Source organism: Chiloscyllium plagiosum, chromosome 20, assembly GCF_004010195.1.
Source record: "Chiloscyllium plagiosum isolate BGI_BamShark_2017 chromosome 20, ASM401019v2, whole genome shotgun sequence".
NCBI classification, from domain to species: Eukaryota; Metazoa; Chordata; class Chondrichthyes; order Orectolobiformes; family Hemiscylliidae; genus Chiloscyllium; species Chiloscyllium plagiosum.
The window spans coordinates 58,774,087-58,791,916 of NC_057729.1; the positions used below are offsets into that span (position 1 = coordinate 58,774,087).

Here is a 17,830-nt window from a genome sequence, read left to right on the forward strand (position 1 = left end):
CATTCCGAACACTGTACCTGCCTTCATTCCCCTGTGACCCACTGGATTGTCTCAGCGTCTCCCTGTATTACACCAAACTAGTTGTCCAGATCAGCAGGACCATTGACCAGACGTGTATCGAGGACTCTGAGGCATTGGCCGTGTGCTTCTATCTGCGTGGGATTGTCCGCCTTGCCCAGGGCCAGTCCTTACAAGCTCTGCTGGACTTCCAGAACCTGGAGAAAATCAACATGAACTTCTTCCCCTGGGATCTGGTCAAACACACACTGAACTCAATGACCCCTGAGCAGCTTCACACTGTGCAGGAGACAGAGGAGCTGAAACGTCTGTTCTTTGGGACCATGCAGAAACACTGGGACACACTCAAACAGGAGGAGAGCGTGAAGAACTTTGAGTTGCCCCAGATGCCCCTCAACAAACAGGACTTTGGAATGCACATCCAAGCTGCCGGAATAGTCAATAATCCCAACAACACTGATCGGCTCTTTGACATCCTCGCAGGAGGTGAGCTCAGCCTGTATGCTCAGGATCTGTTGGTGAGACTCCAGTCTGATTGAAATCATAAGCAGCACTGGGCAATACAAATGTCTATCTCTCTGTCTCTCTCACTCCCTCCTTTTCCTCCTCTCTCCCTCTCTCTCTGTCTCTCTATTTATCTGACTCATCTCTCTCCATTGCTCTCTCTCTCTCTCTCTCTCTGTTTCTCTCTTTCTCTCTCTCGCTTTCTCTGCTGTTAGGGATAATTGTAGTTCCTCCAGCCTGGAGCTGGTAGAGTTTGGTTGGGGAAGGATATTGACAGCTACAGTGAGCTGCCTAACTGGAGCCGAGATTAAGGTACAGCTGAAGAGGCCTCCTCTGGTCCTGTGTTACCGGTCCAAGGAGACATGAATGTTCTCCCTCCTGCTCCTGGACAGCACACTCAATGGGGTGAATGACGTCTTCAAGTTCCAGACCAGAAACGTTAACTCTGATTTCTCTCCACAGATACTGCCAGACCTGCTGAGCTTTTCCAGCAACATCTGTTTTTGTTTCTGATTTACAGCATCTGCAGTTGTTTCGGTTTTGCATGAAGTTTGTTGTTTTTGGTGATGCTTCATGTACAAATCTCTGTGCTGGTTCTCAAGTACAAGAGGCTTTATAATTATTTTTGGGGTGACAGAGGTAGTAAACATTGTCTATTAGCTTGGAAGGCTGAAAAGATGACAAGAATAATGAATGATACCTCAGCAGCAAGACCTTTCACTCTTGCTGAGGAGGTCGGTCTGACATTTTTCTTTGGAAGAGTTTCTAAGTGGGAATCTGCAGTAATATACATTTAGTGTTACATCAGTAATAAGTCACTATGAGATAATTTACATTCAATGAAATTTGTGAATGAAAAATACTGAAGAATGATATTGTAATGTAAACAGATATCAGGCAGTGGTGAAATCTCCAAATTGAAATGGGTAGATAGTCAGCGATCTGATTGCTTTGAGGAAAGAAGCAAGCTCTAAGAAAACATTAGAATTTATGGGAAAAGGATGTTTTAATGTACACTTTAAAAAGAGGAATTATAATAAGTTGTCATTTAGGACAATATGATGTCAATTTGTTTTTTGTTTAGTTTGCTTTTTGTTATTACAGTATAAATGTATATATTAATTGAATTGAGTATTGCTGAAAAAAAGTACACATTTTGTCAAAACTTATCATCTTGCACTCATTAGGACAATTTTACACATTGCCTACTTATGACAATCCAAAATTTATAGTGTATAAGAGGAGAACATTGATTGGCTAGTGAATGCTAGTGGACTCTGATTGGTGGAGGTCTTGGAGAATGCACCAATTAAAAATGACTAATTGTTAACTCAAACTTCTCATGACAATCCCTAAATCAATCAACTTGTTTCAAATTTAACAGGACCTACCAATTAACTCCCAGTTATTATTATGTGGGCGCACTCTGCATGACAACATTCCGCATGGTAGATGATATAGCAAGGTTAGATCACAAGGAATACAAGGAGAACTAGCCATTTGGATACTGAACTGGCTCGAAGGTAGAAGACAGAGGGTGGTGGTGGAGGGTTGTTTTTCAGACTGGAGGCCTGTGACCAGTGGAGTGCCACAAGGATCGGTGCTGGGGCCTCTACTTTTCGTCATTTACATAAATGATTTGCATGTGAGCGTAAGAGGTATAGTTAGTAAGTTTGCAGATGACACCAAAATTAGAGTTGTAGTGGACAGCGAAGAGGGTTACCTCAGGTTACAACAGGATCTTGATCAGACGGGCCAATGGGCTGAGAAGTGGCAAATAGAGCTTAATTTAGATAAATGGGAAGTGCTGCATTTTGGAAAGACAAATCAGGGTAGGACTTATACACTGAATGGTAAGGTCCAGGGGAGAGTTGCTGAACAAAGAGACCTTGGAGTGCAGGTCCATAGCTCCTTGAAAGTGGAGTCACAGGTAGATTGGATAGTGAAGAAGGGGTTTGGTATGCTTTCCTTTATTGGTCAGAGTATTGAGTACAGGATTTGGGAGGTCATATTGCGGCTGTACAGGACATTGATTAGGCCACCATTGGAATATTGCATGCAATTCTGGTCTCCTTCCTATCGGAAAGATGTTGCGCAACTTGAAATGGTTCAGAAAAGATTTACAACGATGTTGCCAGGGTTGGAGGATCTGAGCTACAGGGAGAGGCTGAACAGGCTGGGGCTGTTTTCCCTGGAGCGTCGGAGGCTGAGGGGTGACCTTATAGAATCATGAGGGGTATGTATAGGATAAATAGACAAAATCCTTTCTCTGGGGTAGGGGAGTCCAGAACTAGAGGGCATAGGAGAGGAGAAAGATTTAAAAGGGACCTAAGGGGCAACTTTTTCACACAGAGGGTGGTACATGTATGGAATGAGCTGCCAGAGGAAGTGGTGGAGGCTGGTACAATTACAACATTTAAAAGGTATCTGGATGGGTATATGAATAGGAAGGGTTTGGAGGGATATGGGTCAAGTGCTGGCAAATGGGGCTAGATTAGGTTGGTATTTCTGATTGGCATGGACGAGTTGGACCAAAGGGCCTGTTTCCATGCTGTACATCTCTATGTCTCTCTGATTTTATAGCACCTTATGCTTATGCTCAAAACATCGACTCTCTTGCTGTGCGGAGGCTGCCTGACCTGCTGTGCTTTTCCAGAACCATATCTTTTGACTTTGATCTCCAGCTTCTCCAGCACCTCACTTTCTCCTCTATAACACGTCTACCAATCAGACCACTAGCCAAATATTTGGCATTCTCCTCTCTCACTATGTAAATGCTGGCTTCCTGTTAAATTGGTATTCTTGCACATTGTCCAGATGAGTGCAGAATGAAAAGGATTGACAATCTTTTTCAGCAATTCTCAAGTTCTGTTCTTCCAAAGGAGCATTTATTTTAATCGGGAAATAAAGAGGAATCTGTTACCATCTGGTAGGTTGTGGTATCAAATGGAACTTGGGAGCAGGCAATATATAAAGGTTAATTAAGGTATGGTTTGGTCAGCATGGAATGTATTTATAAATATCTAACACCAATGTACCTGTTTGCCTTAGAGAGTTTCACAGGTTTCCTGCTGGTGGGCTGACCTCACAAAACCTACATTACAAAAATACTGAAATTTAAAATTTGACATTTTAAAATCTCTAACAATAATTCACTGCATCCAGGAATGAAATTGAACATTTTAAATTGTTCCTGTTCTGGACCAGTGTAATTGGTTGGCATTACATCAACAATTACCACTTTGTTAAAAGGAATATCCTACCATCCATAACCCACCCTACATGTGGAAGCAGGCTATTCTGCCCATCAATCTCCCTGCTAATGAAAGCCAATGCGCCATACACCTTCTTAACAACCCTATCAACTTGGGAGGCAACTTGGAGGGATCTATGGCGATGGACTCCAAGATCCTGCTGTTCTTCCACACTGCCAAGAATCCTGTCTTTAACCCTATATTCTGCATTCAAATTCGACCTTCCAAAGTGAATGACTTCATACTGTTCCAGGTTGAACTTCATCTGCTACTTATCATCCCAGCTCTGTATCCTGAGTGTGATGCTGGAAAAGCTCAGCAGATCAGGCAGCATCTGAGGACTAGCAGAATCGACATTTCGGGCATAAGCCCTTCATCAGGCTGCCTGACCTGCTATGCTTTACCAGCACCACACTCTCGACTCTAATCTTCAGCACAGGAACAGGCCCTTCAGCTCAAGTGTTGTGCTGAACAAGACGCCAAATTAAACAAATCCTTTCTGCCTGCCCTTGGTCCATATCCCTCCATCCCTTGCATATCCATGTGCTCATCTAAAAGTCCCTTAAATGCCCTTATCGTACATTCCTCCACTACCCCCTCTAGCAGCATGTTCCACAATCCTACCACTCTCTGTGTAAAAAAACTTGCCCTTCACATCTCCTTTGAACTTTCCCCCTCTCACCTTAAATGCATGCCCCCTAGTTTTAGACATTTCAAGTCTGGGAAAAAGATTCTAACCACCAACCCTATCCATGCGTCCCATAATTTTACAGACTTCGATCAAGTCTCCCCTCAGCTGCTGTCGCTTGAGAGAAAACAACTTGAGTTTTTCCAGCCTCAAACCCTCTAATCCAGGCAGCATCCTGATATACCTCTTCTGCACCATCTCCAAAGCCTCCACATCCTTCCTGTAATGTGGTGACCAAAATTTAACACAATACTCGTAAGTGTGGCCTAACCAAAGTCTTATAAAGCTGCACCATGACATCCTGACTCTTGTACTCAATTCCCCGACCAATAAAGGCAGCATGCCGTACACCTTCTTTACCACCCTGTCTCCTTGTGGGGCCACTTTCAGGGAGTAATGGACTTGAACCCCAAGATCCCTCTGTACATCAATGCTGTTCAGGGTCCTGCCATTAACTGTATACTTTTCCTTAATGTTTGATCTCCCAAAGTGCAGCACCTCACACTTACCCTAATTAAACTTCATCTGTCATTTCTCTGCCCATAACTTGCAGCTGATCCATATCCCACTGTATCCTTTAACAAATTGTCTACACGATCCACAACTCCACTGATCTTTGTATCATCTGCAACTTACTAACCCACCCATCTACATATTCATCCAAGTCATTTATATATGCCACAAACAGAAGAGGTCCCAGTACAGGTCTCTACAGAACACCACTAGTCATGGACCTTCGGCCTGAAAAACACCCTTTTCACCACTACCCTCTGCCATCTATGGGCAAGCCAACTCTGAATCCATGTGGCCAAGTCACCGTAGATCCTATGAATCTTAATCTTTTGGATGAACCTACCATGAGAGAACTTGTCAAAAGCCTGACTAATATCCACGTAGACAACATCCACTGCTCAATCCTCATTGATCAACTTTGGCACCTCCTCGAAAAATTCAATTAAGTTAGTAACACATGACCTGCCCTGCACAAGGCCATGCTGACTGTCCCTAATTAGGCCATGCTTTTCCAAATATCTATTAAGCCTATCCATAAGAATTCTCTCTAATAGCTTCCTAGTCACGGATATGAGACTCATTGGTCTATAGTGTCCTGGATTTTCTCTATTTCCCTTCCTGAACAGAGGAACAACATTAACTACTCGCCAGCCCTCTGGGACCTCTTCCATAGATAATGAGGATACAAAGGTCTTGGTCAAGGCCCCAGCAATCTCCTCTCTTGCCTCTCTCAATAATTTGGGGGTAGATACCATCAAGAAACCTTCAAGAGATCCAACACCATTTCTTTCTTGATCAAACTCCACACAGAATGCCCTCCAAGGGTGGAATCGAACCCAGGTCCATGGCACTGTAAGCCACCCATGCTCCAATCATATTCACCACTCTTAGCTTCCAACCCTGCACGAATGTCCTTCCATACTTCTAATTCTACTCCCTCAATGATACCCTGTGTTCCAATTCAACCAGCACTCCCCTTTAATCCTGTGTGTTTCTAATCCTATTGCCACCGCCCCATTGCTATAATGTGTTGTGATTCTAACACCACTCCCCTTTTAATACTGTGTGCTGCAAATTCTATCTGGAGAGACGTCTGATAATATTTTTTCCAGACTGTCTACTGTACAGTCTCCATTGACCCATCCTGTTACTTCATCAAATAACTCCATCAAGACAGGGAAACATAATTTACTTTCATCAAATCCTACTACTGTGACTCTCTTGAGTAACTAATGTGCAAATTCGTCAAAGTAACAGAGAAATTGGTTTGTCCAAAGCAAAGGAGCAAGCTGTGTAAATCTACCAGCAACTTCTGAAGATTAAATCTCCTAAATATAAGGATTTATTAATGGTGAGTGAGTGAGTGTTCTTAATGTGCCCCTACTTAATCAGTCAGAGTGTAGGCATGGAGGGAGTGAGCCTTTGACTCAGTGGGAGCCTTTCTGTCTGGGAGTCAGAGGATGGAGGGTTCAGGCCTAGCTCCAGATAGTTCCTGGGGAAAAACAAGTCTGGAAAGTCAGGTTGCAATTAGTTCCAGAGCATTAGGGGAACTGGCCCCCTCTGAATATTTACCTGGTATTACAGAACTGGAATATCGTTCAAGATTTTCTGTTATTTTTGTTGAATTTTTGTTGTCCTAAATTGTCTGGACAGGATTGCAAGTCAAGGGAGTGGATTTGTTGATTCCAATTAGCAGCCTGTTCTCACGCAGGATAAATTGGTGTTTCCTCCGAGTTTTGGCATTCTTGCAATTCTGTCCTGATGAGTGTGAAATGAAATTTGACAGGAGGTCCCTCTTTTGGTTCAGAGGTAAAAACAATGACTGCAGATGCTGGAAACCAGATTCTGGATTAGTGGTGCTGGAAGAGCACAGCAGTTCAGGCAGCATCCAAGGAGCAGTAAAATCGACGTTTCGGGCAAAAGCCCTCCTGGTGAAGGGCTTTTGCCCAAAACGTCGATTTCGCTGCTCCTTGGATGCTGCCTGAACTGCTGTGTGCTCTTCCAGCATCACTAATCCAGAACCCTCTTTTGGTTCAGTCAGACGCCTGGAAGAGGAAACCGACCACAGTGTCAGGCTAATTTTTGTCAAACTCTGAAATTAAGACAGAGTGCTGTGGATGCTGGTGATCTGAAACAAAAACAGAATGGGGCAAAAATTCGACAGGTCCAGCAAGATCTGAGAGAGAAACAGATTTAACACTTTCAATCCAATAAACTTGAAACATAAATTCTCTAAAACATTTATCTCTCCACAGATGGGTTTCTCTCGTACTTTCTGATTTTTCTTTAGTTTAAGTCTCTTAGGTTTTCGATTGTACTGTACAGCATTATAACCCAAAGTTCGAGTGGTGCTGGAAAAGCACAGCAGGTCAGGCAGTATCTGAGGAGCAGGAAAATCGAATTTCGGGCAAAAGCCCTTCATCAGGGCTCCGTTCCTGATGAAGACCTTTTGTCCGAAACATCAATTTTTCTGCTCCTCGGATGCTGCCTGACCTGCTGTGCTTTTCCAGCACCACACTAATCTTGATCCTAATCTCCAGCATCAGCAGTACCACTTCTGCCGAGAATTATAACCCTCTCAGTGGTTTCTGCATACACAGCTGAAATCGAGCAGGGGTCTCAAAGTGACCATTGAATCAGGAAAAATGTTTCCTCAATTGAACCAGAGTGCCAGAGATTCCAAAAATAAAAATAGTGTTCTGAAGAAGTCATACCAGACTTGGATCTTTAACTCTGTTTCTCTATTCACAGATACTGCCAGACCTGCTGAGTTTCTCCAGCACTCTAGGTTTTTATTTTCGGTTTCCAGCATCCACAGGATTTTGTTCTGAGTTTAGTGAGAGGTTCCTGCAGAGTGTGACAGCTCGAAATGTTGTCTCCACATTCAGTGGGGGATGTGGGAGTCTAGGGACGGATAGGAATCTCTGCTGATCCCCCTCCTCCCTCCTCACAAACGGCAGGTGGGGGTTTTGTGACCTGGGTCAGCAGTCCCTTCCGAGTGAGGGAAGCAGTCACCAGCTGGTGTGTAAGTTTGGACCTGGTCTGGGAGCAGTGCGATATCACAGGCAGATTAGCAGATGTTACAGTTTCTCATTTTCCTGGCACTGATCCGAAACCTATTCTTTTTAATTTGTGCAGGGCCGCCAAAAAAGGAAAATTCCAAGAAGAGAAAGACTAAAAGAAAATAAAATCTCAGCAAGCTCCTTAAAAACAAAACCTAGCCGACCCTTTTGTGGCTCAGTTATTTGCAGTTGTGATTAGTTTCTTGAAAGCAGTTTTTGTTCGCCGGTTAAAATCTACATGCTCTGATCCACACCGGCTGTGTACCCCTGAGTGTTAACAAGGTCAGCTCAGAGCCCACTGGCTGCTCCAAATAGACCGAAGGCCTGAATTAGGCCGGCAGCCATCTCCGTGTATCTATTAAGGAGACATTGAGACCACACCCCACGGTTACTCTGGAAAATCCAGGCCTACATGGAGAAACACCTGGATTCAAATGAAGGAAAATACTTGAAATATACTCACCCCGAGTATGTAAGGAGGAAGGGATTAATTTGCATTTGTCTTCCCTCCTCCTTCCCCTGCCTTCCCCATGATAAGCAATCATTCTCATTCTAGAAATACATATGATGTGGAGGAGCCGGTGTTGGACTGGGATGGACAAAGTTAAAAATCAAACAACACCAGGTTATACTCTAACTGGCCTATTTGGCATTACAAACTTTCAGAGCGCTGCTCCTTCATCAGGTAGTTAGTGGAGTAGGATCGTAGGACACAGAATTTATAGAGAAAGATGACAGTGTCATACATTGATGCGATATATTGAACAAAACTGTTAAGTTTTTCATCTTTTAGAATGGGCTGCAGGTTTTAGGTTTGTTCAATATATTGCACCAGTGTATGACACTAGGATATTTTATTATAAATTCTGTGTCCTATGATCCTACCCTACTAGCTACCTGATGAAGGTGCAGTGCTCCGAAAGCTAGTGCTTCCAATTCAACATGATGGACTATAACCTGGTGTTGCGTGATTTTTAACTTTGAAATACATAGTCAGACACTGGCTTTGCAATAAGTCCAAAAAGGATGAGGGCCCCTGGTACCTGGTGTGTGTTAAAGATCCTTCAAGGCTGTTCCAAAGAAGAAAAGAGAGTGTCTGCAATGATCCCAATTCTGAATTCACACCACCAATGGCAGATCATTGGCTGTCTTTGGGATCCTGCTGTGCCCCAGTTTAGCCGCAGTGTTCACTGGTGACAGTCACTTTACCTCAGAGTACCACATCTGTCATTGCTTGTCACCACACCTCAGTCTGTTTTTCTCATGCATTCCTGAGCCAAGGGCATCATTCATTGTTCATTCCTCAGTTCTCCTCGGGGGGGAAATGAGAGGCACCCTGTGAGACTGGGCACAGAGCCCTCTGTCCAGACTGGGTAAGGGTGGAAGTATCAGTTCCCTAAAGGACAGCTGCTTCACTGACCCCCCAGTTCTAGCGCAAAATCACTGGTTTCACAAAACTGCCATCACACCCAGAGTTGTGGACCCCATGTCTGGACGCTGGTCTTTGGGAAGGAATTGGGCAGGGCTGCAGAAAAGACTCACAGCAGTGATGACAGAATGAGGAACTTTAGTCATGAAGGTAGACTGGGGAAGTTACACAGGAAGTGTTTAGGATTTGGAATGCACTGCCTGAGAGTATGGTGGACGCAGATTCAACCATAACATTTCAAAGGGCATTGGATCATTATCTGAAGAGGAAAGATGTGAAGAGTTACTGGGGAGTGGGCCAAGCGATAGAACAGAGAGCCAGCACAGACAAGCTGAGCCCTTTTAGTTGATGATTCTACCTTGCAACCTGAGATCTGAGCCTGTGACTCATTGGGTTGAGAATTCTGCATCATCACCATTCAGTTTCGTTTCCATCCAATTGACTCCTGCTCCAATCAATAGCCATCATACTGAAAAACTACTTCCCGACTAGGCCCTCTGACTGTCTCTGTGCACCAACTTCCTCTTGGCAGGGGGCTGCAACTCCTGCAATCTGTTGGATGTGGCAGTGATTCCTGGGGGAAGTCACAGCAGTGGAGTTGGGAATATCCCAGGCTGCCCAGGATAGCTGTTGGCCACTCAGCTGTGTGCCCGGTTGGCTGCCTTGGACAATTGGACATCTTATCCTGACTCAAAGGCCAGTCTCTACAGGCTCACTCAGGCACAGCCCCTCACATCAAGGGGTGAGGCAGCAGTGTACTGTGAGTGTGGTACCAACTGACCCCAAACTGCTAGAAAATGGCCCTGTTCAATCTGAAAGAGTTCACTGAGCAGTGTTGAACCAGGCTTGTCCAATTGGTGACTTTGTCTCTTCCCAAAGAGTGTGTCTTGTTGGAGCAATGTGGAGATTATAATATAAACAGTACTTATAAACATGCATCTCCATGTATGAGAGGGTGTTAATCATAATATAGATCTAACAGAAATGTTTACTGTTCATGGTGCTATTGTAGATATAACTTACCCACTCACCCACACACCAACCCCCAACCCCCACACAACCAGGTGAGCTAAGGGATAAGGAGAAGGACAAGGGAAAGATAATTAAGAAGCCATTGGAAAAAAAGGATTGTCAACATTGCCGAATGATCCTTTATAAACCAGCTATGGGTACAGCTTGCTATGGGAATCCTGTCCATGCTCAGGAACAATGAGGGACCACACAGCTGCAAAACTCCAGCCAGCCTGTTGGCTCATCCAGGGATAACAACTCAGGGCTAGGCCTAAGGTGAGATGCATTTGGTGCAGGTTTGGCAATTGAGTAAGTGGCCTTCAGAAGGACACCTCTTCTGCCACCTCCCCCCCCTCCCCCCGCCCCCCACTCCATGTTAGCAGAGTGAACAAAAAAGATCGGTGAGAGACAGTGGAGGAACAGTCTTACAGAACACACTAGAAGATCATGAACAGGTACAAAAGACAATCCCAATGACCAATTCAATGTCAGCCTTTATCTCAAGGGAACTGGAATATAAAGGTGAGGAAATGATACTTCAGTTATAGAGAGCTTTAGTCAAACTCTCTCAGGTGTTACTGGGCAAGGAGATCCTAAACTGGCCTTGGACAGGAAAGACTCAGATTCACATGTATGAGACCACACCTCACAGAGTTCAGTTATGAAGATGGATTACAAAGACTAAAGTTGTAATCCAATGAGACAAGGAAATTAGGGCATGATTAATTAAGGTGATCAAGATGATTAAAGGTTTTAACTGGCTGGATAGAGAATTCACAAACATGGAACCTAGATATTAGAGGGGATCTCTTCGAGAATGAAAGCAGTCCTTCATACAGTGAGTGGTGACAATTCTCTCCTGTGCAAATATCTTGGCCAATTGAAAATTTCAAAAGTGAGATGGATAGACTTTTGTTGGTTGCAAAACATTTCCCTCCCTCTCGTTACAGCAGGTTCCATTACTCACTGACTGGTATTGGCTCTCAGTCAAGCAATTCTTGTCCCTCACCCCTCCCTGTTTCTTGTTCTCCTCCAGTTTCCCATACCATTGAGAAGTCTGGGCTCCTCTGGTCTGGGCCTCTTCAGCATCTCCAGTTTTAACCATTCCATCATTAATGCCCTTGCCTTCAGCTGCCTAATCCAGTTTGGCCAAACGCCTCACCATGATACTCAAAGTCACGTTTCTATTGGAAGCCCATTGAAGTTGGCAGCGAAATGCAAGTTGTTGTTGTAAGGATATGGTGTGAAGGCAGGTCAATCAGGATCCATTCCAAGGGGCTGAATGGCCTCTCAAGTCCCTGATGCTAATTTGAAACACATTTTCTTTGTCGATTGTTCCCTTTCAGGACAGCAGAAGCTGATTGAGCCAAAGATGTTCGACGAGCTGTACTCCCGTTGGAATGAGATTAAGTCGGAGATGGACAACATCACGCTACCACCTGAAGTCATGCAGAACCTTCTGGAAAACGAGCGAATCTCGAAGGTGTCGAACCCGGTGAAGACCAGCTATGGTCTGGGCCGCGTAGTGCTGAGTCAGAAACGCCTGTTCCTGTTGATGGAGGCACACCCATACTGCAAGGAGATTGCTCTTTTCCGAGACATCGAGGTACAGTGTGAGAGTGATAGAACAGAATTCAGAATTTTACAGAGTCTCCTATGGCCATGTTTCATCTCATTATCAACATATCCCTCCACACTCAGACTTTGAGTGTATTGATACTGTTCGCCTTGCCCATTCTGTATGAGAGCAGGTCCCATGTTCCCACCACTCTCTGGGTAATCAGCTTTCTGCTGAATTCCCTTATTGGAGTTACCTGTGGTTATCTTTTATTTAGGCCTCCCAGTCCTGGTCTCAGCCCTTACAAGGAAACGTCTTCCCTCCGTTAAAGAGAGATGGTGGAGCAGTTGTAATGTTGAAGGAATTTCAATTCTATTAATAAATATGGAATGGAAAGTTAGCACCAGTGAGGGGGACCAGGGAGCTATCTCAAGCTACCCTGAACAAAATTTACGCTCAAACTACAGAAGAGAAATGTAACCTCTAAGGACTGACAGCTTTGTCCAAGAAGTAGGTTTCAAAGGAGGAGAGTAAGGTAGAGTGGTTGCGAGAGTGAGTCCCAAGCCCTTACTGTTGATATGTTTATCCCTGGCGGAGAGATTCAAATCAGGAACTTCAGGACTGGAGGCTATCTCTGCAGGTGGGGTGGTGCAGTGGTTAGCACTGCTGCCTCACAGCGCCAGGGCCCCAGGTTTGATTACACCCTTGTGTGTGTGTGTGTGTGTGTGAGAGAGAGAGAGATTTCTTCCCACAGTCCAAAGATGTGCAGTTTAGGGTACATTGGCCATGCTAAATTGCCCAGAATGTGCAGGCTAGATGGGTTAGACATAGGAAATATATTGTAACAGAGTTAAGGCGGGGGTTAGGGTGAGTCAGTGTGGATTCAAAGGGCTGAATGGCCTGCCTCCCTACTGTAGGGATTCTATGATGAGTTCAAGAGAGAAGAGAGTGTAGGCCTTGCAGGAATTTGAACAAAAGGATGGGAGACATTTAATTGTTTGTCCAGGAGCCTAAATAGATGAGTGATCTCAGTAGGTAATGGAGCAAAGGAACTTAGTGTGGGAGCTGAGATTAGAAGATAAGAGGCTATTCAGGAAAGTGTTGGAATGGTCAGGTCTGGAGAAGGCCATTCTGAAGTGAGCACAGAGGATGATGAATGAGTTGGGACACATGTAACAATGAGCACAAGTTTATCAAGTATTGGAAGATTGGCGAGAGAACTTTAGAATAGTCAAAGCTAGAAATAAGTCACAGTCCAGTAACACACAAAGATTCTCCACCACTCTGTCACACTACCCATGTGCATTTAGATTGGATATGCCTGACTGTGTGTTTTTATCATTCTCAGGAAGTGGAATTCTGTTTACCAGTATCGATCTTCCCGCTCAAGATCCTGGCCCTGAAGATCAAGGTGCGGGATAAAAAGGAGCCCTTCATCGCCAACCTCAAGTCAGAGAGGGACCTGTGGAAGGTGATCATCCGGGAGATGTGTGCAGGAAAGTTCCTGGCAGATAGACACAAGGTGAGATTGGAGGCAGCGAAGCTTAAAGCATTAGAATCTCAGTGTGAACAATGGACCAGCCTCTGTCTGTGGTTGTGTAGCCAATGCTTTAAAGAATTAAGGGTGATCAAATTGAAACCTGCAAGATTCATAAGACATTTTTCCAGGTCAAAGACAGAGGGACTGTGGAGAATCTAGAATACAGAGACACCGCCTCAGGAGAAGAGTTGGATTGTGTAAGATGGAGATGAGGAGAAATATCTTCACCCAGAGGGTTTCAAAGGCTTAGAATTCTCCAACCCAGAGAGCTCCATCACTGAGTACATTCCAGACTGATCTGAATGGATTATCAGGATCTGAGAAGAAAGGGAATATGTGGGAAGGTGCAGTTGAAGTAAGCGCCGTGCCATGATCGTGTTGAGTATAGGAGCAGGTATGAGGGCCATTCAGGATCCTTGATCCTTTGGTGTTGAACAAGGTCCCACTGCTTCCGATTTCTGGGTGGATAGGTACTCTCCAAGTTTTGAGTAGAGAGGGAATCCAGTTTTCCTAGAGTCTCCCAGACTTAAAGGCAGAGTTTTCCAGATATTTGAGCCAGCAATCCCAGGATAAATATTCCAGGATCTTTCCTCCTCTTGCTCCTGTTCAAACTCACCCTCACAAGGAACAGCAAGCCCATCACTTCCTCGAGTGGTGTTGGTGCAAAGCAACAGTGTGACCAGTCACAAACAGACATATGCGCACACAAAACCAAGGGCAGATGCAGACCGCTCAGCCCCTCCATTCTGCTTTCCCAGATCTCAGTCAGATCTCAGCTAATCAGATGACTCGCATTCTTGATAACGTTTCACCTCCTTGACCTGGCAACCCTCTGTTGTATCAGAGAACCAATGGATGAGCTGATGGGAGGATGATGCAATCTCATGGTAAAAGGTCCTAGAATACAATCCAAACCAATCTTTTTTTTCATTCATTCATGGGATGTGGGTGCCATTGACTTCTCCAGCATTTATTGCCTGTCCCTAGTTGCCCCTCGAGAAGGTGGGGGTGAGCTGCCTTCTTGACCCGCTGCAGTCCATGTGCTGTCGGTAGACTCACAATACCTTAAGGAGGGAATTCCAGGATTCTGATCCAGCGACAGTGAAGGAACAGTGATATATTTCCAAATCAAGATGGTGAGTGCCTTGGAGGGGAACTTGCAGGTGGTGGTATTCCCATGTACCTGCTGACCTCACCCTTCTCTATAGAAGTGGTTGTGGGTTTGGAAAGTGCTGTCTGAGGATCTTTGGTGAGTTTCTGCAGTGAATCTTGTAGATGGTACACACTGCTGCTACTGAGCATCGAGTAGGGAATGGATGTTTGTGGATGTGGTGCCAATCCAGTGGGGGCTGCTTTGTCCTGGATGGTGTTGAGCCTCTTGAGTGTTGTTGGAGCTGCCCCCATCCAGGCAAGTGGGGAGCATTCCATCATACTCCTGACTTGTGCCTTGTAGATGGTGGACAGGCTTTGGGGAGTCAGGAGGTGAGTTACTTGCTGCAGTATTCCTAGCCTCTGATCTGCTCCTGTAGAGACTGTGTTTATGTGTCAATATTAGAGCGGTGCTGGAAAAGGATAGCCGGTCAGGCAGCATCTGAGGAGCAGGAAAATCGATGTTTCGGGCAAAAGCCCTTCATCAGGATCCTCCTCAGATGCTGCCTGACCTGCTATGCTTTTCCAGCATGACTCTAATCTTGACTCTAATCTCCAGCATCTGCAGTACCCACTTCCACCATTGTGTTTATGTGGTCAGTCCAGTTGTTTCTGATCAGTGGTAACCCCCAGGATGTTGATAGTGGGACATACACTGATGGTAACACCATTGAATGATTATTGGAGATGGTCATTGCCTGGCACTTGTGTGGTATGAATGTTACATATCACTTATCAGCTGAAGCCTGGATATTGTCCAGATCTTGTTGCATTGGACACGGACTGCTTCACCACAGGCTCTGACCTTGCTCCCCAATATCCCCAAAGAGTGAGACTGCCCTGCTCCAGGATATCTCCACACCCCAGTGTCTTATTGCAGACAATCCCAGGATCCTGCTAACCTGCTCACCCCCCTGAGCAGCAGCTGCAGGTCAGGGAAAGGCACAAACAGCCTTACAGCTGAAACTATCCAAATCTCTCCCTCTTTGCCCAGCACCTAAACCCCTGTCCTCCAGAATCCACATTAAAAATACACACTCGATTCACTGTCTGAGCATCCCCAGCAGCAGCACCCGCCCCACGGTGGTCTGAGGATTTGGATTCTCTGAATTCACTTGATTCATGAGCTGTCAACCAACTGCATGAGATCATGACAAAATGTGCTCAAACACTGACTTGGGATTAGATCAGCATCCGGCTCCAAATGGAGAGGAGAGCTGGCTTTACCCCCATGCTCGGAGACCTGGGTTGCAAGCGGATGGGGTTGGGGTGGGGAGGGGAAGGGCAGTGAGGACAGTATGAATAGTCGCAACACTGGTACAGGGACTGGCTGCCTGAAGGATTGTGTTGGAAAATCTGAAAAGAACATGGAGAACATTGGAGAAACAGAATTAACATTTCAACTCTGGTATGACCCAATCCTGAAAAAGGGTCACTTGACCCAAAACATTAACTCTGTTTCTCCCCACGCATGCTACCAGACCTACTGAGTTTCTCTAGCATTCTTTGTGTTGGTTTCAGGTCTCCAGAATCCACGGTATTTTGCTTTAATGTGAATTGAGAAGCCGATTTTATGGCAATGGTAAGGATTTCAGCCTGCCGATTTCACCTGTACTGTTATGGGACAGGAGGTTAAAGCTGGGAGTTTCCAGTCCACAATCCAATCTGATTCCCAGTCTCCCACCCTCCCCTCCTTTGTGCTGACCCCTGCTGTCAACTCCTAATGGAGGAGTGTCACAGATTACTCAGTGAAGTGCTGCTCCTGTTAACTGCTACAGGAATCATACACAGGTAGCGCCCAGCACCAGGTGCTCAGGCGTGTCCCTCATCCAAGGCAACTGAAGCAAACCGGAACATCCCAATTGTCCCCAAAACTAACCCCAACCAGGACAACCCCCTGCCCTATAACCCAGTCAGCCCAGCAGCCAGTGACTTTCCCCATTGACCTAGCCACAGGGAAGGCCCGCAGCAGTACGTAGTTGTGAGGAGCTGCTGAGACAGCTTTGATTTTGGGTGTGGAATGTGCTGAGTTTGTTGTCTGATGAGATTCTTCATTACCATTGTCTCCCCACCCCATCCCTCCCACCCTCTGTGCAGGACCCTCAGTACATTCAGCAGGCGCTCAGCAACATTCAGCTCATCAATGCAGTGGCTAAATGTAACTTTCACCAACGGCCCATGGTGATCGCCTCCAAGCTGGCATACCTGGACCATACTGTCGGGCAAGGTAAGCTCACAGCCCACTCTGCAATACTCTTTGTGTCTTTGTAATTGATAATAATTGGGAGCAGTAGGCAAAAGCAATGCCGTGCATTTATGTAGCACCTTTCAAGCTGGTTTCACCATTCACTCCCCCGTTAGCCTGACGTCGTTAGTGCACCAGATAACAAAAACTCCACAGATGCTGCCAGACTTGCTGAGCTTTTGCAGCAACTTCTGTTTTTGATTCTGGTTTATAGCATCCACAGTTCTTTTAGCTTTTATTTAAAGAGGTAACTTTATTTCTGTAGTAACTTACATAACCAGATTTGTTAGAAGTAAAGTCACTGTTACAATGCAAGAAAGGCAACAGCTAAATTGTGCACAAACGCATCCACAGACATCCATATGTGCAGTTCGGATCGCCCTGCTATAGGAAGATGTTATTCATCTGGAGAGGGTCAGAAAAGATGTCCAGGATGTTGCCAGGATTGGGGATTCTGATTTATACAATTAGGCTGGAAAGGCTGGGACATTTTTCACTAGAGCTTAAGGAGCTTTAGGGGTGACCTTATTGAGATTAATAAAAACATGAGGCGCACAGATAAGGTGAATAGAAAGGGTCTTTTCCCGAGGGTATGGGAGTTCAAAACTGGAGGAAATAAGTTTAGGGTGAGAGGAGAAAGTTTTAAGAAGGACATAGAATCATCGAGATGTACAGCTCTTGGAAACCGACCCTTCGGTCCAACCCGTCCTTGCTGACCAGATATCCCAACCCAATCTAGTCCCACCTGCCAGCACCCGGCCCACATCCCTCCAAACCCTTCTTATTCATATACCCATCCAAATGCCTTTTAAATGTTGTCATTGTACCAGCCTCCACCACATCCTCTGGCAGCTCATTC

The 17,830-nt window shown here is 45.3% G+C and overlaps 1 protein-coding gene across 1 annotated transcript in view; it reads left to right on the top strand.

The window, feature by feature from the left end:
• Positions 1–17,830, top strand: part of LOC122559887 (DENN domain-containing protein 3-like) — a 122,539-nt gene that overhangs the window by 90,344 nt on the left and 14,365 nt on the right. Inside the window, exons 13-16 of the mRNA XM_043709994.1 lie at positions 3–504; positions 11,826–12,085; positions 13,386–13,559; positions 16,824–16,953. Coding sequence (XP_043565929.1) covers positions 3–504; positions 11,826–12,085; positions 13,386–13,559; positions 16,824–16,953 — 1,066 coding nt within the window. The remainder of the gene's footprint in view (positions 1–2; positions 505–11,825; positions 12,086–13,385; positions 13,560–16,823; positions 16,954–17,830) is intronic.